This window comes from Chrysemys picta, chromosome 24, assembly GCF_011386835.1.
Source record: "Chrysemys picta bellii isolate R12L10 chromosome 24, ASM1138683v2, whole genome shotgun sequence".
NCBI lineage: Eukaryota > Metazoa > Chordata > Testudines > Emydidae > Chrysemys > Chrysemys picta.
The window spans coordinates 13205516-13228353 of NC_088814.1; the positions used below are offsets into that span (position 1 = coordinate 13205516).

At 52.2% G+C, this 22838-nt stretch overlaps 2 protein-coding genes across 3 annotated transcripts in view; one reads left to right on the top strand and one right to left on the bottom strand.

The window, feature by feature from the left end:
• WNT9B (Wnt family member 9B) overlaps positions 1 to 4965 on the bottom strand; it is a 54546-nt gene extending 49581 nt beyond the window's left edge. Inside the window, exon 1 of the mRNA XM_024112338.3 lies at positions 4825 to 4965. Within this exon, the coding sequence (XP_023968106.2) occupies positions 4825 to 4892 (68 nt within the window). The 5' untranslated portion in view covers positions 4893 to 4965. The remainder of the gene's footprint in view (positions 1 to 4824) is intronic.
• The window catches only part of LOC135977338 (rho GTPase-activating protein gacV-like), a 954030-nt gene that overhangs the window by 318777 nt on the left and 612415 nt on the right, over positions 1 to 22838 (top strand). The gene's annotated exons all lie outside the window — the stretch shown is intronic.

A 22838-nucleotide genomic window follows, 5' to 3' on the forward strand; every position in this document is an offset into this window, starting at 1 on the left:
CAATTGCTCCTTGCACAGTAGTGATTGTAGCCTGCATCTGAATAATGCATGGCATGGAGAAAAGAGACCCCACATGCTTTCAACTACTCCTATTTGTGAGTTAGTCTGGAACAAGCCAGACAAAAAGGGGAAGCTTTCAGAAAACTGCAGAGTCACCCCAAAAACATTAAGTGGGGAGTGAGAGGGCAGAGGCCCAGGGGCCCGTGCTGCAGGACATTCTGGAGCGCCAGGTGCAATTCCCACATTTCAGGAGATTGTGAAGTGTTTCAAAGCAGCAATTCCAGTCGGTGTTTCTCTGGAATTCCACAGCAGAGTAACTTGCCACTGGCAAATTATATTGAATTACCAACACAGAGCACACACAAGGCCCCAAATACCTGCCTGTACTTCCAGAGAGTGACAGATCTACAAACATACCCACCCCACTGCTCTCCTCCTCATTATCACTCCCCCATTCCCTTCCCTTCCTCCAGATCCTCCTCCTTCCCCTCACAGCCCCCCAATGTGCAAACTGCTTCCTAAGCACCCACTCACCACTTTCCCCAGCCCCCTTTTGCAATCCTCCCCAGTCCCCTGCCCCTCAATCTCTGACCACACACAGACCATTACACCTCCCTACCCATTCTCTGATCTATACTCCCCCGTTCTCCCCATCAGTTCAATCTGTACTCCCCTGCTCCGTCCACTCGTTGCCACAATTCTGCTCCCTCCCAAAGTCAAGCCTCAGTACCCTGCCCCCACTTCAACAGAATTCCAAACCACTCCCTCCTCATGGGGATATGGCGTCAGTTCAGTTCTCACCCCCCTCTCTCCCCTTCCAAAAGGAACTGAGACCCCCCCTCACACATCCAATTATCAACCCATCCATCATCTCCGAGCCCCTCCTCCAACCCAGCTGTTCTGGGGTTCCTTCCCCTGGCCACTGCCTGGTGAGCAAGTCCTGGCTCAAGTGGGCCCTTCAGATCCTCCCTGCCACCGCCCTCTTAGCCCTGGAGGGAGTTCAGCATCCCAGTACCTCCTGCACCTAGTGCTGTTGAGTGTGTGCCAAAGGGGGAGCTGGGTGTCTGAGGGCCCTCACCAGCCAGGACCAGAAGAGCTATACCTCAGCACCAGCATCCCACCCATGCAGCAGTCATGGGAGACGGGGTCTCGGGGGCACAGCGTAGAAGGGAAGGAGCAGTGGCTGAAGGGGGGAGGCAGGGGAAGGGAAGAAGCACCTGAGGAGGGCAGCTGTCGCAGAGGAAGGGGGTGTGGATGCAAGGGCAAGGAGAGGGCTGTAAAGTGCATGCTGCACATATTGGGGGAAAACAGGGGTGCTGCTGGAGGAACTAATGGCCACCGTGTGGTCAGGGGGTAGCGTTCAGGCTTCGGGAAAGTGGGGGCAACTGAGCAAAAGTCATGTTCCCACAGATGCCCTGCACCCGTTTCTGATTGCCACATTTTGTGCCCCACAGCTCGTTCTCTTTTCCTACAAGCTCTAGGAAATTAAATGCAAAAAACTAGCACTAATGTATAATTAAGGTTGCAAGATCAGGTATTTAATGAGTCAGAAAATTCCAACATGCAATAGGAGTGTTCGCTTAGCCACACTACATATGCACTCCTCTTTCCTTTGTTAAATGCAAGTCTGAGTTTATTATTCTCTGGCCCCAGTCCTGCAAACTGCTCCACACCAGTAGACCCAACCCGCATGATTTTCAAAGAGCACCTGGCCACCCTAATACTAGTAGACAATCATCATCTTCCCCTAGTCTTAGTCATTTTTGTGCTTGTCTGAAGAACACCTTCCATCACTCTGATATTGACAGAGCCAGAACCAGACATGGCATTAGAGGTGCAGTCATCTCAACACTAGAGAGCTCCTCCAAGTATTTGTCTACACATACACTGCTACAGCTGCGCCGCTGTAGCGCTTTAGTGAGGATGCTCCTGCACCGCCAGGCGAGCTTCTCCCGTCAGCGTAGCGAATCCACCTCGGAGAGAGGTGGGAGCTAGGTTGATGGGAGACGCTGGCTGGCCAACGCAGCGCTGGCTCCACCGGGGGTTAGGTCAGTAGAACTGCATCGCGGGAGGTGTGGTGAGTGACGTAGTTACACTGATGTAAGTTTGTAATGTAGACCTGGCCTAACACGGCTTTCGGACTGGAGGCTTCTTGGTATGCAGTCCAAAGCAACAAGGGCCCTTTTCAATGAAGCGTCACTGTGCAAACGCCTCATTTGCTGTTCATCAGGTCTCTCTCTGCATTATCCTTTTCCAAGCCACCAATTCAACAAATCATTTAAGCATGGATGTAGTCCTAATTTTAAGTGTCAGTACTCCACCCGCCATGGCCCTCTCACGGAGCATTTCTGTTTAAAATGGCATCCTCCATGAGGCATGACCTCGCACATACAGTGCGTGAGGTCAAAAGTGCAGGAACAAATTTCCCACCCTGCTACCACACTGCTTAAGTCCATCCCTATTCAGGGAGACCCCCCCCCATCCCCACCCATTAAATACCCACCTTGCAGATTAGATTGTATTTCCTGCCTATACCACTAAAATATTACAGTTCCCTAATGAACCATTTTCCCAACCAGCACCCGGAAATATCATCCCATTCTTATGAATTATTGCTTTCTTCAACTGCCCAAAACAATGCAGTTGTTACTTAGGCTTCAATTTATTTTTATTCTTTTTAAAGTTCTCTTTTCAATTAAATACTGAAAGTTAAGGAGCAAGAACTCTTGCACAGCACGTGCCACTGAAAAAAAAGCTTATGCCTCAAGGACAAAATGTAACAAAGCAGGAAAATTCCAGCCTGAAACTCTGAAACACACGGAACAGAGAGAATGGCTAATATCAACCCCTGATTTTTCATTTCAGGGAAATACAAGGCAGGTTAGAAAGGCATTCCACTAACCAAAGAATCATTGTTAAGAGATCAGGGATCATTCATGTTGCTTAAACAATTGAATCCACCTAGAGTAATATTCAATATTTGTTTTGTGTTAAGGAAATAGGAGAATATTTAATTTTGCTTTGTATAATTGGCAATACCTACTTCCTGTAACTAGAAATCCAAGCAGCAGCTACCCCTTCCTAGCTCTGTACAAGGCGTGTGCTTAGATGTGTTTTCAATCTCCAAGTGCTAGTATATATGGGATATTCCCTTTGTTGACAATAAAGGAGCAAAGTGAAACAATCATGTAGATCACATCTTTAAACAGAAATATAAACTTAAAAATCCATCTGATTTAAGGAATCCTTTAAACTCTTAAAACACTGATTTGGCTACAATTCTTTCTTTGAAGTGTTAAATGAGAACCACATCTGCAGCCGGTGCAAGTCAGAGTCGCTCCATTGACTTCAATAGAGCTACCTTGACTTCACCAGCTGATGATCTGGTTCAGGATTTTATGGACAGTTATCGCAGTGTTCAAATGTATTCATCTTCCTGCATCTCTCAAACATTTATAATGCAACCACATGCACTAAGAGCGCTACGTACTGTAAGACAATAGACATGTATACATTGGAATCTCCTACCCACAAATAAAAGATTTTGCAAAGACTCCTGCACATAAGTAACTAGATACACTGTAGGCAGCCCTACTGAAGTCAGTAGGACTGCTCAGAGGCAATAGGCATAGGTTTTTGCAGGATCAAGGCCATAGAAAGGAATATCTTATTGACAAAGTAATTTGTAAAGGGTTTTCCCAGAACCAAGCAGAGCAAATTAAAAAAAATAATCCACTTTTTTCTATTGGAGAAACTCTATTTTTCTAACGCCTTCCAAAACGAACATAGACATCTTTAAAAATCAACATGTAAAAAAAGTCTTTATTTGTGCGGGGGGGGCGGGTGGTTTGGGATGCTCAGCTCAGGGCCTGACATACACATACAGCTCTGATATTGTCCCGGATAGCGTGACTTGGGCTGAGACAGCCATTCCCTTTGCATTTCCCTGTCTCCCATCTCCAAAGCCAGCCGCCCGCTATGGTCACCCCTACTCAGACTAGACAAACCTCCATGGGTGTCACCCGCCAGCAAAGTCAGAGGTCAAGGGCATCCGGATTCCCTCCACTTTCTCTCCGCGGCCTTAGTTAAGAACCTGACACTGCTTTGGGGACACTTTGTCCATCCGGGCAGAGGAGAGGTCTGAACTGCTGCCTTTTGGATTTCAACAGCCACAAGGATTCAGACCCCTTTTAAACACCCAGCCCTGAACAAGGGATTTCAGAAGAAAAACCACAACATACAACAATTTTCCTTTCACTCTTTCCTTTGCTAGAGCCCCAGGCAACAGCCTTTGCCTTCCCCACGGAGACAAATTCCTCCCCACCCCGCCAACAGCCTCCCCATCCCCAAGGAAAGAGCGAGAAGAGACCCAGACCCCTTGGACGCCTGTTCCTGGATTTAACCGCACCACCAAGGAACTGTCACCGCTTCGCACCGCAGGAGCGTTTCCCACAGCGACAGACACCAGTCGAGCCCAGGAATTATCACTGAACAGTTCAGCGGGAGGCACTGGGGGCTGCCCGGTGCTCGGCGCTGACCAGACACAGGCGGCCAGGCTCCGCTCAGGGAGCTGACAAGCTGGGGGAAGGGGCACCCCAGAGCCCCGCCGGCTGCCTCCCCCAAACCCAGCCCAGCCCAGCCCGTCCCGGCAGCGGCTCGGCTACTGTTAGCCCAGCCGGGAACTCTCTGGAGCCCCAGGCTGCGCGGCGGTGCCACCTACCCGCCGGAGCCCCGCGGAGCGCACCCACCCCGGCCCGGCCCACCCAGGGAGCCAGCCCCCACCGCGGGCGCAGGGCGCGGGACGGGACCGCGGGCAGGGCTGACCCGAAGTAGGCGGCGGAGACGGGCAGCAGCCAGAGGCACAGGGCGGCCAGCAGGGTCCGGGAGCGCATGGTGCCGGCTGGGCGCTGCTCTTCATGGCGCTACGCAGCCGGCGGCTGGGGGGGCTCCCGCGGCTCTTTAAACCGGCGGGGCGGGGCGGGAGCCGGGTGTTCCCGGGGGCGGCTGCTCACCTGCCGCCCCGCCCCGCCCAGGCAGGTCCCGCCTGGGAGCGCCGGGACATGCCCCGCTCGCTGGCCCCAGCCCGTCGGGGCTCCCTGCAGCTGGGCACCCAGGGCAGCCCCGAGCCGGGGGAGCAGCGGGCACTAGCCGGCTCCTGAGCGGCTCCTCTGGGGGAGCCCCGCTCCATGGGTCCCTGGCTCTGCTCGCCTGGACCCTTACTCCGCTGCTAGAGGGTCAGGGGGACCCAGGAGAGGGGCTCCCCGCAGCCCCGCTTGGGGAAAGGCTCCGACAGCCCCATCCTGTTTCCCTCGCCGGGCAGAGCGGGAGCCTCTGCCCTTTATCTGGAAGCGGGGAGCTTCTAGCAGGCCAGAGAAGACCGTGGGATGAGCAGAAAGAGCCAGCAACAGTCCCTGGCCCACCCAGGCCTGCTCTAAACCTACCACTTAGGTCAGCCTAGTCAGGGCCGGCTTTAGGAAGCCCGATTTGAACAGTTTCGAAGGGGCCCTGACAGGGATGACTTAAAAAAAAAAAAAAGCACGTTAAAAAAAACACGTGGGGCTTTTACTCAGTGGGCCGCGCTCCTAGTCTTTGGCAGCGGGTCCTGCACTCGCTCTGGGTCTTCGGCGGCACTGAAGGACCCGCCGCCAAAGTGCTGCCAAAGACCCTGAGCGAGTGAAGGATCCGCTGCCAAAGACCTGGAGCGCCGCCGGGTGAGTAAAAATTTAAAAGGTGCCTCTAGCCAGGGAAGGGATTCTCTGCCACTTGCCCCCCATTCTGGGCAACCCTGCCACTGGGCGCGGGGCCCTCTTAAGCGCGGGGCCCGATTCGGGGGAATTGGTGGAATTGGCCTAAAGCCGGCCCTGAGCCTAGTTACCTGGCTCAGGGCTGTGACCAGTTGCCACCCCGGTGAGGCCATTCAGCTGACCTAGGCCCCAGCGTAGCCACCTCTCTGTGCGTGGAAGGTTTCCATCCACTTAGATCCTGCCTGGAGAGGGGGTGGATTCAGGACAGCAAGGGGAAACCCTCTCCTAGCAAGTATCTACACTACAGCCCCCGAGCTGTGCCCCTGTAATTTCTGTAGTGTAGACATACCCGCCGCATGGGCCTCCTAGCCCCCTTCCCGCCTGATGCACCCTGCTCCCTTCTTCTGGAAACTCTAACCAGGCAGTGGCTGCCATAACCAGCATCCTCCCACCCTCTCTGCCCAGCCACACAACCCACCCCAAAGACCATCAGTGCGCTGCTGACCTCTCTGACGTGCAGAACTGCAACTGTTCCATTCAGCAGGCCCATGTCATCAACTTTTGATCCTTCCATTCCTTTAGTGTTTAGGGCGTGCCCACGGGGCACTCAGCACTGTATGAAGAGGAGGGAGAGGAAGGTTGTATGCTAAGGCACTGGCTGGGCAATCTGGGCTTTTTTCCCAACTCTGCCACTGACTCCCTGTGTGACCTTGGGCAATCACTTAATCTCTCTGGGACTGCCTCCGCTTCCCCAGCTGTAAAATGGGGATAATAATAGTGCCTTATCTGGCATAGGATGTTGTAAAACTATTTAATGTGTGTGAGGCATTCAGGAGACTGGATCATGGAAGAAGCCTATAAATAAAAACAGTGAGAGGACGGTGTCACAGTTCAGGGCACCTGTACTTGTATTCCCCCTTTATGGCCCAGCAAGGGCACCCACTCTAGGCTCCTGGTTCCTCAGCCGTCACCTCTCTTGGGTGGAGACCCGCATCTCTCTTCCTCCTGACTGGGATATTTCCAGGCTGCACAGTCCCCTGACTATAGTGTGATATCTCCAGCAAGCCAGACTGCCTAAGCAGGCCTGCTTAGCTTCTCTCCTCAGAGACGGTACAGTCAGGGCCGCTGAGAGGTGGTTCGGACCCTGGTGAAAAAATTTTTTCGGGCCCCCCAGCAAGGGCGGACAGGGCCGACGAGAGGGCGGGGAAGCCGGGCCCTGGTAAGGCAACGGGGGGGGGGGGGGGGAGCCAAGGAAGCCGGGTCCTGGGCCCCCTTCCGGACCGCCGGACCCCGGTAATTTGTACTGGCTTCCCCCCCCTTTCGTCGGCCCTGGGTACAGTTACCTAACTGCACAGCTGTTTCTAAGCAAGCACGTTTGTTCTGTAGGTAAAAGCATTACAGGAAACCATTAAAAACAACAAAAGAACCTTTGTACATGCTAAAAAGCTTACCAGAGATCACCCCCAACTCCAGTAAGGGCTCTGGTTGGTGATTAGTCTTTCAAGGGGTTCTTCCTGTGGTCACAAGTTCATCAAAGCTGCTGAATGTTATGGGAACTCAATGGGCCAAAGGCCTGCCAACCTTTCCCCTCCTCTGTTTGCTGGATCAGAACGCAGGCCCCAAGTCAGTAGTAACTCAGGCTATTTAACCAGAAGTCCTTTCTTTGTCTGTTGGTTCCTGGAAAACCCAGTTTGAACCAGTAGGTGTGAGCCCTTTTCCAGGCGGTGAGAGCTCTCTGGAGTTGATAGGACCAGAGTGGATTGTCTTAACAACTGCCCACTGTTCTTCATTCCTGGAGGGCTGCGGTTCCCCCTCCTCCATGGGGTTCCATACAACCCCTCAAGAGTACAGAAACACTTGCTTTTCTCAGACAACGGACTCCTAAAATACTTACACTGAATTCAACAATTTTGAGTTTGTCCAGGAGGTTGCAGAATATTGTCATGTCTGTTAGGAGAAGGCACGAGGCCTGCTCATTTACCATCTAATCTATACATGCGCAGGAATTAAGGAATAAACAGGTGAGGAGGCAGCTATGTACTTGACATTTGTACAGTCCGTCAGCACAGTCACAATGTGAGTAATATTTACATACAACAGCGCTGAAATGCCCAGCAGGCCCATTATGGGACTAAGAACACTTCCAAAAGTACCTTGTAGTGACGGGTGCAGCAGCACCGCTGGCTGCTGGCTTTCTGTAGCAGCAAACGTATAGAGGAAGATCTCAGACCAAGGTAAAACCAGGTAAGGAGAAGTACGGCATGTCCATAGGCACTGACTCCGTGCACGCTCCGGGGCTGGAGCACCCATGGGGAAAAAATGGGTGCTGAGCACCCACCGGCAGTGCCCCCTATCAGCCCCTGCTCCCTCCCCCCATGCGTCCTGCCTGCCGGTGGGCCCCACCGATCAGCTCCTCCACCTCCTTCCCCGCGCCTCCCATCCGTCGTGATCAGCTGTTTCGCGGCGTGCAGGAGGCTCTGGGGAGGGAGGGGGCAGGAGAGAGGCTTCAGCATGTTTTGGGGAGGGGGTGGGAAGAGGCAGGGTGGGGACTTGGGGGAAGGGGTGGAGTGGAGGCAGGGCCTGGGGCAGAGCCGGGGTTGAGCACACACACACACACCCCCGGCACATTGGAAAGTCTGCGCCTGTGGATGTGTCCATGATCATACAAACATACCTTCTTGGGAAGTCAATGCACATACACCCCCTGAGCACGCTTAGACTCACTCGTGTACACCCATCCACATTCACACCCTGAAAGAGACACACACACTAGTGCAGATATACAAAGTCACACTTATACGCACTCATAGGCAAGCACACAGATACACACATTCATGCAGCCACACACACACACATACACACGTGTCACCAAATACAGGAACCTTGGGGCCAAATTTCCAGCAGCAGTCAGTTCTCGGCAGCTCCCAGAGCGCCCAGTTTTTAACAGAGCTCAACACCCAGTGTCCTGAGTTTTTTTGGAAAAGCTGGCCCCAATGAGAGCTGTATACACCACACACGCACACAGGGGCACGCTCACACATAGGCATATGCAAAGACATGCGCACACGTGCCCGCGCACACACACGTGTATAAAAAAAATCTACCAGTCAATAAACAAGAAGCGGCCACTCTGTCGAGGTGATGTGTGCACTGTTCTGTTTCCCATACACGTCTCTATCTGCTTGTGCCTCTGATACGGGTTGCTTTGCAAACATCGAGAGCAAACACTCGGACAAGCTATTAAACTGCAGCCCTTCATCATAATGTTTAAGGAAGGCACAAAGGCAATAGTGCTGAGGCAAATCTGTAATCTTCACAAACCCTGCCGTGGCGCCTTTGAACGGCGGGATGAGGGAGGCTGGAAATACTTATGCCTTGTTTACCTGCACACCGCTCCCGCCAGCGCTAGGCTCCTGCTTGGTACTCGGCCTTGGTCCCTGGCGACAGGACCCCTCTGGCCATGCCCCTTGGGGATGGAGGTTCCAGACCGGCTTTATCCTTCAGAACCTGCCCTTAGTGATCATGATTATTTAATTGTATTATTCGAGTGCCTAGAAGTCCTCGTCATGGACCATGGAGCCTTCTTCTCTGGGGGGAGGTCTGCATGAAATCACCCGGGCAGGAGTAATCTAATACAAACCAGGTTTATTAAGAGCAGAGAGAAAGGCAGTTAAAGCCAAAGACAAGGTTTGCTTAGCAGGTCTAGTGGCAGTAATTGTGGTTTGAAATACTGATATGATGGTAGCACCCAGAGGCTCCATCAGGGCCGGTGCAAGGAAGTTTCGCGCCCTAGGCGAAACTTCTACTTTGCACCTCCTCCCCCAGCCCTGCGGCAGCTCCCTGCCCCCCCCTCCACCGTGAGGCATCCCCCCCGTCCTGAAGTACCCACCCCACGGCAGCTCCCCACTCCCCCAGTCCAGGGAACCGTGCGGCAGCTCCCCACCCCAGCTCACCTCTGCTACACCCCCTCCCCGAGCACGCCGTTGCTGCTCCACTTCTCCCGCCTCCCAGGCTTGCGGTGCCAATCAGCTGTTTAGCGCCGCAAGCCTGGGAAGGGGAGGAGAATTAGAGTGGGGGCGGCGTGCTCAGGGAGAAGGCGGAGCAGAGGTGAGCTGGGGTGGGGAGCTGCCACACAGCTCCCCGGGCTGGGGGGGTGGGGAGCTGCCATGGGGGGGAAATTGGGGGCACCGCTTTTTGGCGCCCCCAAATCTTGGCGCCCTAGGCAACCGCCTAGTTCGCCTTAATGGTAGCACCAGCCCTGGGCTCCATTCAGAATGCACCCCATTGTGCCTGGTGCTGTACAAACACAGAAAAGAGACACTCCCTGTCTGGCAGGGGAACAGTCTGAAGTCACAAGGAGATGGCTACAACCTACAAGCAAACGGCCCTGGGGAAGAATTGGCCAGGTTGGTTATTTCCACATCTAGAGTCCTGCAATCTGTGGATATCCGCTTTGTATCCGCAGTCCATGTTTACAGGTGGTGGATCGGATGCGGATACAAACTTCATAGCCGTGCCGGTGTTAAGTGGGGTTATAGCTGGGGAGGAAGGGCACAGAGAAAGAAAAAACAGGAGAGAACAATAGTCAACCTTGTCACCAGTCTTGTCATGCCCGGCAGGCTGGTTCTATGCTGGGCATGGCGAGGGATTTCTCTGGCTGCACGTTGAGGGTTTAAACTTTTTTAAAAATCCCATGTTTCTGACTCCTACATCCTCTTGGGGAGGGGCAGGGCCATTTTCCAATTGCTGTTGGCCTGCATGGACTCACCAATGACCCTCTGCACTATGGAACCAATACAGAGGCTGATTGGACAGTATTTCAGGACTCAACGTTGGATTAATTCAGATATGGCCTTCACCTGCCCCATCCTTGAGCAGATAAGGTGTCAGCGACAGCAGCTCCTCCAGCAGCAGGATGGTCTTCAGTGGTGGAGGAAATGGGCCAAGGGCAATGAAGAAAAGGAGGACACCACCCCGTTGGCACAGGAGCAGCTTCACGCAGTGCAGTGCCGACGTGGGAAGGGCTGTTCTGCAGACCTGGGTGAGCAGCAGCGGAAGAGAATTTCAGGTTGGGGAGAGCCCGGAGCTGAAGTGGCAGGGTAGCAGCATGTGGGGGCCTCGTGCTTGTGGAGAAGCAGCTCGCCGTTGCCGTCTGAAAGCTGGTCACTGGGGTGGAGCCAACCAACTTGGCACGGGGAGATTGACGGCAGGTGTGTCATGCCATGGAACGGGAGCTGTCACTGCGTTCTAAACCCAGTCTATGCGCAGGAGATTATTGATGGCTTTGTACGGATTGGATTTCCAAACTAGCTTGGGGCAGTTGATTGGAACTCACGTACCTAGCGTTTGCCCCCCAGTCAGGGTGCAGAATTCATAGGCAGAGGGGTATTAAGCTCCAAGGGGTGGCTGATCCCGTGGCAGGCTCAGAGACATAAATGCTGGGTGGCCTGGAAAGACACAATGCTAGGGTCTGTCAGAACTCAGCTCAATTTACATTAATGGAGTAAAGACAGTTATCTGCATGACATTGCTGTGGTTATCCTGTGAGACCTGGCTTACCCTCGGCTTCCCTGGTTAATGAAGCCATTCACAGGCCACTCGGATGGAAGGAAGGAACTGTAGCTGCAGAGTGGTAGTGGAGTGTGCATTTGGCCATTTGACAGGCAGGTGGCACTTCTTGTGAACTAGGCTGGAAGCAGCAGGACACACCGTTCTGACTGTTAGAGCAGCATGTTGTGCTCTGCTCAGTATTTGGGAGCGTGAGGGAGAGATGGGTGGGAGGATGAAGTGCCATCTCAGACTAAATCGGCAGTTTGAGCTGCTGCCATGGCGACCCATAGAAAACAGAAACAGCCAAGGCAATATTATCAGGGGTGCCTGGAAAGGTACCTGGGGGCAGATTGTGAGCAGTGCAGTATGGGGGTAGGAGGTTGCCTATATACTTCTGTAAAACCCATAGATTCTTTCAGTTTTATTTTAAGGGTTTTCTGCATTAAATGCAATGACAAGCTATTATGCTTGAATTTTAAATGGTTTTCCATTATAAACCAACAATCAATTCGGTAGCAAACCAAACATAAAGTTTTACTTGGACCAATAATAACACAACAGTGTTTTAATACTGGCGAAATGCATTTTTAAACAATCTGTTACATAACAACTGGAACGAATCCTTGAAGTAAAACAGCATTGAAGCCAAACTGAAAATGTAACAGTGCGGAGCAGAAGGAAATTGGCGGGGAGGTCTTAAACTCACACCTCTGATCTGCCACGTCGTTTTCACAGGGCTTCTGGGGTTGAGTGACTCAGCTCACATTTATTCAGGGTGCTGGATAGTTCAGAAGAGCGGGGCTAACAGGTGTACCCAACGGTTGGCTCTGGGAGCGGAATGGCCTCCGGGCACATGGCTACAGTGGCACAGAAGGGTGGAGTTGCTGGCGTTCCCAGAAACCTGCATTGTCTGGGGGCTGAAGAAGATGGCAGGTGCCTGGTATACAGCCCTGACGTGCCTGCAGCAGCCTGCAATGACGCTGAGAATGTTGGCTTAGGATTGTCTCCATGAGTTGCTTTTGCAGCTTCCTGTCTTTTTTCATGTTCTCTTTGGCCATGGCGATGTCTTCCCGGGCAACTGCCACAGTCTCCTTGGAGAGTCCATTTCCTTTCCCTCTGGATCTGCAAATACTACCTCCACTCTCAGCTAGTTTGGTTTTCCTGTGGGACTCTGCAATGAGCTGCACAAACATCTCATTGAGAGTTCTCCATTTTTACCCTCTCCGTGAGTGAGCTGCTCCGCAGTTGATAAAGGCCCTGTCCTTGAGGTGTTGCAAGCGCCATGGCTGGGGGAGTATGAAAAAAACAGTCAGTTACTGTTCATATTCTAGACAGACCATGGTAGTATTTGTTTATATGCATCTGTGCCTTTACCTCCCAGAGATTCTTACCAGTCTTGGGGGAAACACAGAGCTAGTAAGTGGTGTGTGTGTGTGGAGAGGGTGCTGGATGGTGAAGCACTGGAATGGGTTCCCTAGGGAGATGGTGGAATCTTCTTCCTTAGAGGTTTTTAAGGTCAGGCTTGACAAAGCCCTGGCTGGGATGATTTAGTTGGGGATTGGCCCTGCTTTGAGCAGGGGGTTGGACTAGATGACATCCTGAGGTCCCGTCCAGCCCTGATATTCTATGATGCACTGGGATTTTTGTGTGTGCAGTTTATATTGTTTGACCCTGCTGCAGTGCCTTGGAGGGTCACAGAGGTGGAATTATGTTCTTGGTCGAAGGAATTGGGGGGGGGGATATTGGGGGCGAGCTGGATAGTAATCCCTCTTAGGCTCACCTGGCTCTCAGTGATGTTATGCTGAGGTAGTGCCTAGGAGGAGAGAATGGCTTTTGGACAAGGCAAAGGGACCAACCAGCGAGATATACTGTGAAGTTATTAATTGGGTTCGTGTGCAGGTGCTGGGTGGGGCTGGTGACCTGTGACATACAGGGGATTAGAGTCAGCGATCTGGCCTTAAACTCTCTGACTGTAAGATGGTCCCCAAGACGTGCTGCAGGAGAGGAAGGGCGTTGCAAGCTGTATCGGGGGGAATCACTGTGTGTCTATCCCCATCACGTCCGGACAAAACTGGAGCAATTTCTCAGTGTTAAGTTCTGTTTTATCTGCCTGCAGACATGGTGAAAATGCAGAGAAAAATAGACCAGATTCTGCAATGATGGCCAGTACTTTTCCTGTAAGAATCCATGTAACAGGGCACGTCTACCTCTGCAGGGAGCAGTCAATTTGTATCTTTACAGGCATGTATTGTCCATGTCTACCTCATGTCAACTGAGAATACTAACCAGGCTACTTGTCCTGGAACTACTGTCTCAATAAGCGGGTGAATTTTGCCCAAGTGAACATTTTCATTATTCAAATCTGTCATGGGACGGAGGTGGGGGCTGTGGCTTGTGCCAGGAGCCGGCTGCCATTTTCAGATGGCGAATGAGGGTTTCGGGGGTCAAGGGGATTGTTCACCAGGCAGGACAGATGAGGGGAGGAGACAGGATAGATGGGGGCATGAACCCTCTGTGATGTTCGCATTGCCAAGTGAAATTCTGCCATGCATAGCGGTTTGTACAGGTGCTTTCTCTGAGTCAAGGTGTTCTCCCCTATGAATCTCAATTGCAAGTGCATGGACCCGGTCATGGATTCTAGGGTAACAAATCCAACAACTGTTCCTGAATCCTTTTATTTCCACTATCCACCCACCCTGCTTGTGACCTTAAAGCCAGACTTTTCCAACGAGCTCCCCACCTCCAATCGCAACCAGATATCCAAGAGCACAGTATGTTGGGTCCTCAACATTCAAAAATCTGCCCCAAGTTCTTTTGAAAATTTGCCCCCCTGTCATTTGTTAAGGCATCATCAGAGAAAAAACCAGCCTCAATGGAAGGAGGCAAAGGATGAAAAGGACACAATGGAGTACGAGCAAGTGACTTGCAGAAACCAGAGATCGAAATGGTCTTTTAGAGCCTTCCTGGGGCAGTTCTCTGTAGCATATTATTGAAGATTTTGTCCAGGAGTTTTTCAGGGCCAGTTCGTGGTGGTCGGTGACCTGGTACTTTTCCCTGCCGCTTGTAGTTCACAATCTAAGCTTTCATTATAAAAAGATGTTATGTCCGATTGTCATTTAAACTGTGCTCTGGCAGTGTAAAGCCGTTTTAAAGTGGATGTATCTGTAAGGCTCCTGTACACCTCTCAAGTGGTATAAAGGGGCCTTAGTATATTTACTTGGTATATTTCTCCTGGTGAGAATCAGACCCTAAGCCTAGCCCAGGGGTTGGCAACCTTTCAGAAGTGGTGGGCCGAGTCTTCTGTTATTCACTCTGATTTAAGGTTTCGCGTGCCAGTAATACTTTGAACATTTTTAGAAGGTCTCTTTCTATAAGTCTATAATATATAACTAAACTATTGTTGTATGTAAAGTAAATAAGGTTTTTAAAATGTTTAAGAAGCTTCATTTAAAATTAAATTAAAATGCAGAGCCCCCCAGACCGGTGGCCAGGACCCGGGCAGTGTGAATGCCACTGAAAATCAGCTTGCGTGCTGCCTTCGGCACGATATGCTGCCCTGGCAACGAGCGATGAGGATTCACCCCCAAAGGTGGAGGAGGGGAAGCCATGTGCCCCCAAGGCTGGGAGTATCGCAGCCACCACTCCCAGGAAGAAACGTAGGGTAGTGGTGGTTGGTGACTCTCTTCTGAAGGGGACAGAGGCACCCAGCTGTTGCCCGGACATGGCATCCCGGGAGGTATGCTGTCTGCCAGGGCCCCGTATCCGAGACATTACGGCAGGAATGTCAAGGATCATCTGGCCCTCTGACTACTACTCCATGCTACTCATCCACGTGGGCACTAATGATACTGCGAGGTATGACCCTCAGCAGATCAGAAGTGACTGCAGGGCTCTGGGAGGAGGGTGAAGGAATTGGGAGTGCAGGTGGTGTTCTCTTCATTCTTTCTGGTCAAGGGTAGGGGCCCAGGCAGAGACAAATGCATCCTGGAGGTGAATGCCTGGCTGCAAAGATGTCACCAGGAGAGCTTTGGCTTCCTTGACCATGGGATGCTGTTCCAGGAAGAAGGATGCTAAGCAAAGATGGGGTCCACCTATTGAGGAAGGGGAAGAGCATATTTGGATACAGATTGGCTAAACTTGTGAGGAGGGCTTTAAACTAGGTTCGAAGGGGCCAGGTGACCAAGCCCACAGGTAAGTCAAAAACATGGATACCTGGGAGAAGGGTCGGAATTTGGGGGGAGCATGGGCTGTTATAGCAGGGATAAGGGAGAGACAAGACAGAACTTGGGGGGAGGGAATCAAATCAGTATCTTAGATGTCTGTATACTAGTGCGAGAAGTATGGGGAATAAGCAGGAAGAAATCAAAATGCTAGTAAATAAACACAACTATGACATAGTTGGCATCACAGAGACTTGGTAGGATAATATACATGACTGGAATATTGGTCTAGAAGGGTACAGCTTGCTCAAGAAGGACAGGCAGGGAACAACGGGAGGTGTTGCCTTATATATTAAAAATATATACACTTGGACTGAGGTTGAGATGGAAATAGGAGACAGACTTGTTGAAAGTCTCTGGGTAAGGATAAAAGGGTAAAAAAACAAGGGTGATGTCATGGTAGGGGTCTACTACAGACCATCTAACCAGGTGGAAAAGGTGGATGAGGCTTTTTTTAAACAACTAACCAAATCATCCAAAGCACAGACTTGGTGGTGATGGGAGACTTCAACTACTCAGACATCTGTTGGGAAAATAACAGAGCAAGGCACAGATTATCCAACAACTTCTTGGAATGTATTGGGGACAATTTTTTATTTCAGAAGGTGGAGAGACGCTGTTCTAGATTTGATTTTGACAAATAGGGAGGAACTGGTTGAGAATTTGAAAATGGAAGGCAGCTTGGGTGAAAGTGTTCATGAAATAATAAGAGTTCATGATTCTAAGGAATGGTAGGAGGGAGAACAGCAAAATAAAGACAATGGATTTCAAGACGGCAGACTTTAGCAAACTCAGGGAGTTGGTAGGTAAGATCCCATGGAAAGCAAGTCTAAGGGAAAAACAATTGAAGACAGTGGCAGTTTTTCAAAGAGACATTACTAAGGACACAAGAACAAACTATGCCACTGCGTAGGAAAGATAGGAAGTATGGCAAGAGACCACACTGGCTTAACCAGGAGATCTTCAATGATCTGAAACTCAAAAAAGAGTCCTTCAAAAAGTGGAAAATAGGTCAAATTACAAAGGATGAATAGAATAACACAAGTATGAAGGGACAAAATTAGAAAGGCCAAGGCATAAAACGAGATCAAACTAGCTAGAGACATAATGGGGAACAAGAAAACATTCTACAAATACATTAGAAGCAAGAGAAAGACCAAGGACAGGGTAGGACCATTACTCAATGCGAGGTGGAAAATAATAACAGAAAATGTGGAAATGGCAGAGGTGCTTACTGACTTCTTTGTTTCGGTTTTCACCAAGAAGGTTGGTGGTGATTGGATATCTAATATAGTAAATGTCAGTGAAAATGAGATAGGATCAAAGGCTAAAATAGGAAAAGAACAAGTTAAAAATTACTTAGACAAGTTAGATGTCTTCAAGTCACCAGGGCCTGATGAAATGCATCCTAGAATACACAAGGAGCTGGCTGAGAAGATATCTGAGCCATTAATGATTTTTTTTTTTTTGAAAAGTCATGGAAAGATTCCAGAAGACTGGAAAAGGGCAAATATAGTGCCCATCTATAAAAAGGGAAATAAGGACAATGTGGGGAATTACAGACCAGTCAGCTTAACTTCTGTACCCGGAAAATAATGGAGCAAATAATAAAGCAATCAATTTGCAAACATCTAGAAGATAACAAGGTGATAAGTAACAGTCAGCATGGATTTGTCAAGAACAAATCATGTCAAACCAACCTGATAGGTTCTTTTGACAGGGTAACAAGCCTTGTGGATATTAGGGAAGCAGTAGATGTGGTATATCTTGACTTCAGTAAAGCTTTTCATACTGTCTCACATGGCCTTCTCATAAGCAAACCAGGGAAATGCAACCTAGATGGAGTTACTATAAGGTGGGCATAACTGGTTGGAAAACTGTTCCCAGAGAATAGTCATCAGTGGTTCACAGTCATGCTAGAAGGACATAACGAGTGGGGTGCTGCAGGGATCAGTTCTGGGTCCAGTTCTGTTCAATATATTCATCAATGATTTAGATAATGGCATAGAGAATACACTTATAAAGTTTGCAAATGATACCAAGCTGGGAGGGGTTGCAAGTGCTTTGGAGGATAGGATTAAAATTCAAAATGATCTGGACAAACTGGAGAAATGGTCTGAAGTAAATAGGATGAAATTCAGTAAGGACAAATGCAAAGTACTCCATTTAGGAGGAAACAATCAGTTGCACACATATAAAATGGGAAATGACTGCCTAGGAAGGAGTACTGTGGAAAGGGATATGGGGGTCATAGTGGACCACAAGCTAAATATGAGTCAACAGTGTAACGCTGTTCCAAAAAAAAAAAAAAAAAGCAAACATCATTCTGGGATGTAGTAAGCAAGACACGAAAAGTAATTCTTCTGCTCTACTCCATGCTGATTAGGCCTCAACTGGAGTATTATGTCCAGATGTGGGTGCCACATTTCAGGAAAGATGTGGACAATTGGAGAAAGTCCAGAGCAACAAAAATGATTAAAGGTCTAGAAAACATGAGCTATGAGGAAAGATTGAAAAAATTGGGTTTGTTTAGTCTGGAAAAGAGAAGACTGAGAGGGGACATGATAACAGTTTTCAAGTACATAAAAGGTTGTTAGGAGGAGGAGGGAGAAAAATTGTTCTTCTTAACCTCTGAGGATAGTACAAGAAGCAAGGGGCTTAAATTGCAGCAAGGGAGGTTTAGGTTGGACATTAGGAAAAACTTCCTGTCAGGGTGGTTAAGCACTGGAATAAATTGCCTAGGGAGGTAGTGGAATCTCCATCATTGGGGATTTTTAATAGCAGGTTAGACAAACACCTGTCAGGGATGGTCTAGATAATCCTTATCTAAATGCCATGAGTGCAGGGGACCGGAGTAGATGACCTCTCGACGTCCCTTCCAGTTCTATGATTCTATCTCACCACAAGGTGTCACTCTTACCCCACACCATGAGCAGCCGGGCCATTTCCCCAGAGCCACAGTCCCATAGCAGCTCTTCGCAGTTCAGGAGCTGCAGACAGATGAGTGAGAACCTGAGCAATTGGGTCTGGGAGTCCTAGTGGCAGAAGTCTGTATTAGACTGTTAAAGCCCCACCCACAAGGGCTGTACATGTGTAGGGGTTAGGGGCACAGGAGGCGGTGCAGGGGTAGGGGTGCAGGAGGGGGTGCAGTGCAGAGGTTGGATGCAGGAGGGATGCAGAAGTTAGGGGTGCAGAAGGTGTTGCAGGGGTTAGGGGCACAGGAGGCTGTATGGGGTTAGGGGCGCAGAAGGGATTTCAGGGGTTGGGGTGCAGGAGGGGGTGCAGTGCAGAGGTTGGATGCAGGAGGGGGTGCAAAGGTTAGGGGTGCAGAAGGTGTTGCAGGGGTTAGGGGCACAGGAGGGGGTGCAGAAGTTAGGGGTGCAGAAGGTGTTGCATGGGTTGGGGTGCAGGAGGGGGTGCAGTGCAGAGGTTGGATGCAGGAGGAGGTGCAGGGGTTAGGGGCACAGGAGGCAGTGTAGGGGTTAGGGGCACAGGAGGGGGTGCAGTGCAGAGGTTGGATGCAGGAGGGGGTGCAAAGGTTAGGGGTGCAGAAGGTGTTGCAGGGGTTAGGGGCACAGGAGGGGGTACAGGGGTTAGGGGCGCAGAAGGGATTGCAGGGGTTGGGGTGCAGGATGGGGTGCAGTGCAGAGGTTGGATGCAGGAGGGGGTGCAGAGGTTAGGGGTGCAGAAGTTGTTGCAGGGGTTAGGGGCACAGGAGGGGGTGCAGAAGTTAGGGGTGCAGAAGGTGTTGCATGGGTTGGGGGGCAGGAGGGGGTGCAGTGCAGAGGTTGGATGCAGGAGGGGTGCAGAGGTTAGGGGTGCAGAAGGGATTGCAGGGGTTGCGGTGCAGGAGGGGGTGCAGTGCAGAGGTTGGATGCAGGAGGGGGTGCAAAGGTTAGGGGTGCAGAAGGTGTTGCAGGGGTTAGGGGCACAGGAGGCGGTGTAAGGGTTAGGGACACAGGAGGGGGTGCAGAAGTTAGGGGTGCAGAAGGTGTTGCAGGGGTTGGGGTGCAGGAGGGGGTGCGGTGCAGAAGTTCGGGGTGCAGAAGGTGTTGCAGGGGTTGGGGCACAGGAGTGGGTGCAGGGGTTGGGGTGCAGGAGGGAGTGCAGTGCAGAGGTTGGATGCAGGAGGGGTGCAGAGGTTAGGGGTGCAGAAGGTGTTGCAGGGGTTGGGGCACAGGAGGGGGTGCAGAGGTTGGGGTGCAGAAGGTGTTGCAGGGGTTAGGGGCACAGGAGGCGGTGTAGGGGTTAGGGGCACAGGAGGGGGTGCAGGGGTTAGGGGCACAGAAGGGGGTGCAGTGCAGAGGTTGGATGCAGGAGGGGGTGCAAAGGTTAGGGGTGCAGAAGGTGTTGCAGGGGTTAGGGGCACAGGAGGGGGTGCAGAAGTTAGGGGTGCAGAAGGTGTTGCAGGGGTTGCAGTGCAGGAGGGGGTGCAGTGCAGAGGTTGGATGCAGTAGGGGGTGCAGAGGTCAGGGGTGCAGAAGGCGTTGCAGGGGTTAGGGGCACAGGAGGGGTGCAGAGGTTAGGGGTGCAGAAGGCGTTGCAGGGGTTAGGGGTACAGGAGGGGTGCAGAGGTTAGGGGTGCAGAAGGTGTTGCAGGGGTTAGGGGCACAGGAGGCGGTGTAGGGGTTAGAGGCGCAGAAGGGATTTCAGGGGTTGGGGTGCAGGAGGGGGTGCAGTGCAGAGGTTGGATGCAGGAGGGGGTGCAAAGGTTAGGGGTGCAGAAGGTGTTGCAGGGGTTAGGGGCACAGGAGGGGGTGCAGAAGTTAGGGGTGCAGAAGGTGTTGCATGGGTTGGGGTGCAGGAGGGGGTGCAGTGCAGAGGTTGGATGCAGGAGGAGGTGCAGGGGTTAGGGGCACAGGAGGCAGTGTAGGGGTTAGGGGCACAGGAGGGGGTGCAGTGCAGAGGTTGGATGCAGGAGGGGGTGCAAAGGTTAGGGGTGCAGAAGGTGTTGCAGGGGTTAGGGGCACAGGAGGGGGTACAGGGGTTAGGGGCGCAGAAGGGATTGCAGGGGTTGGGGTGCAGGATGGGGTGCAGTGCAGAGGTTGGATGCAGGAAGGGGTGCAGAGGTTAGGGGTGCAGAAGTTGTTGCAGGGGTTAGGGGCACAGGAGGGGGTGCAGAAGTTAGGGGTGCAGAAGGTGTTGCATGGGTTGGGGGGCAGGAGGGGGTGCAGTGCAGAGGTTGGATGCAGGAGGGGTGCAGAGGTTAGGGGTGCAGAAGGGATTGCAGGGGTTGCGGTGCAGGAGGGGGTGCAGTGCAGAGGTTGGATGCAGGAGGGGGTGCAAAGGTTAGGGGTGCAGAAGGTGTTGCAGGGGTTAGGGGCACAGGAGGCGGTGTAAGGGTTAGGGACACAGGAGGGGGTGCAGAAGTTAGGGGTGCAGAAGGTGTTGCAGGGGTTGGGGTGCAGGAGGGGGTGCGGTGCAGAAGTTCGGGGTGCAGAAGGTGTTGCAGGGGTTGGGGCACAGGAGTGGGTGCAGGGGTTGGGGTGCAGGAGGGAGTGCAGTGCAGAGGTTGGATGCAGGAGGGGTGCAGAGGTTAGGGGTGCAGAAGGTGTTGCAGGGGTTGGGGCACAGGAGGGGGTGCAGAGGTTGGGGTGCAGAAGGTGTTGCAGGGGTTAGGGGCACAGGAGGCGGTGTAGGGGTTAGGGGCACAGGAGGGGGTGCAGGGGTTAGGGGCACAGAAGGGGGTGCAGTGCAGAGGTTGGATGCAGGAGGGGGTGCAAAGGTTAGGGGTGCAGAAGGTGTTGCAGGGGTTAGGGGCACAGGAGGGGGTGCAGAAGTTAGGGGTGCAGAAGGTGTTGCAGGGGTTGCAGTGCAGGAGGGGGTGCAGTGCAGAGGTTGGATGCAGTAGGGGGTGCAGAGGTCAGGGGTGCAGAAGGCGTTGCAGGGGTTAGGGGCACAGGAGGGGTGCAGAGGTTAGGGGTGCAGAAGGCGTTGCAGGGGTTAGGGGTACAGGAGGGGTGCAGAGGTTAGGGGTGCAGAAGGTGTTGCAGGGGTTAGGGGCACAGGAGGCGGTGTAGGGGTTAGAGGCGCAGAAGGGATTTCAGGGGTTGGGGTGCAGGAGGGGGTGCAGTGCAGAGGTTGGATGCAGTAGGGGGTGCAGAGGTTAGGGGTGCAGAAGGTGTTGCAGGGGTTAGGGGTACAGGAGGGGGTGCAGGGTTGGATGCAGGAGGGGTGTAGAGGTTGAGGTGCAGAAGGCGTTGCAGGGGTTAGGGGCACAGGAGGCGTTGCAGGGGTTAGGGGTGCAGAAGGCGTTGCAGGGGTTAGGGGCACAGGAGGGGTGCAGGGGTTAGGGGTGCAGAAGGTGTTGCAGGGGTTAGGGGCACAGGAGGCGGTGTAGGGGTTAGGAGCACAGGAGGAGTGCAGGGGTTAGGGGCACAGGAGGGGTGCAGGGGTTAGGGGTGCAGAAGGTGTTGCAGGGCTTAGGGGCACAGGAGGTGGTGCAGGGGTTAGGAGCACAGCGTCAGGATTAGGGGCACAGGAGGGGGCAGCGTGCAGGAGTTAGGGGCTCAGGAAGGCTGGGGAGCCCATGGGGGCTGGGGCACCAAAATGGAAGTTTGCCTAGGGCAGCATTTTCCCTAAGGCTGGACTTGGGCAAGGGAGAGAAGCTTGGGTCAGGTCCACGTGCAGGGGGTGGAGGGGTTGCCAATTTTGGTTGGATGTATTCCTGGAAATTTCACCACAAGACATCATCTTTAATTAAAGATTCATCTTTAATTCCTGGAGTCTGCAGGCCAATCCTGGAGGGTTGGCAACCCTAGTGTGGGAAGGGGGACTGAGGGAGAGGGGTTTGGGTGAGTGGCTCAGGCAGGTCAGGGTGGCAGGAATATACTTACCCTACTACAGCCGGCCTCCGGCTTCTGGCCTGATCAGAGGCGGAGCCTCGGAGAGGGAAGAGGAGGAGCAGGGCAGGAGTTCTGGGATCCTGTGAGGGGGCCCCAGGAGATTTGGAGCTGGAATGAGCTCCAGACTTCATCACAACTCCTCAAGCCAAAAGTCCAGGTGAGATCTGGGGTGAGCTTTTCAGCTGGTCCATGTGGATTCACAGTGGGAACTGGTTCAGTCTAAATGGTACCTGTTAGAGGGCTTTTCCTTCACCCTCTCCCCTGGTTCTTGTCATGCAGACAGAAAGCAGAAGACCAGGAGTCCAAAGTGCAGGCAATGTGGTGTTTATTGGGGTTAGTTTCCAGCAAGCATGTATAGCATAACTCTGACGCTGCAGAGCCTTGTTTCCCGGTGTCCCATGTCTCCCTCCTCAGCAGGCATAATTATATCTGAAATGCTCACCCACAGTCCCACCCCTTACAACTTATGGTCATGTTCC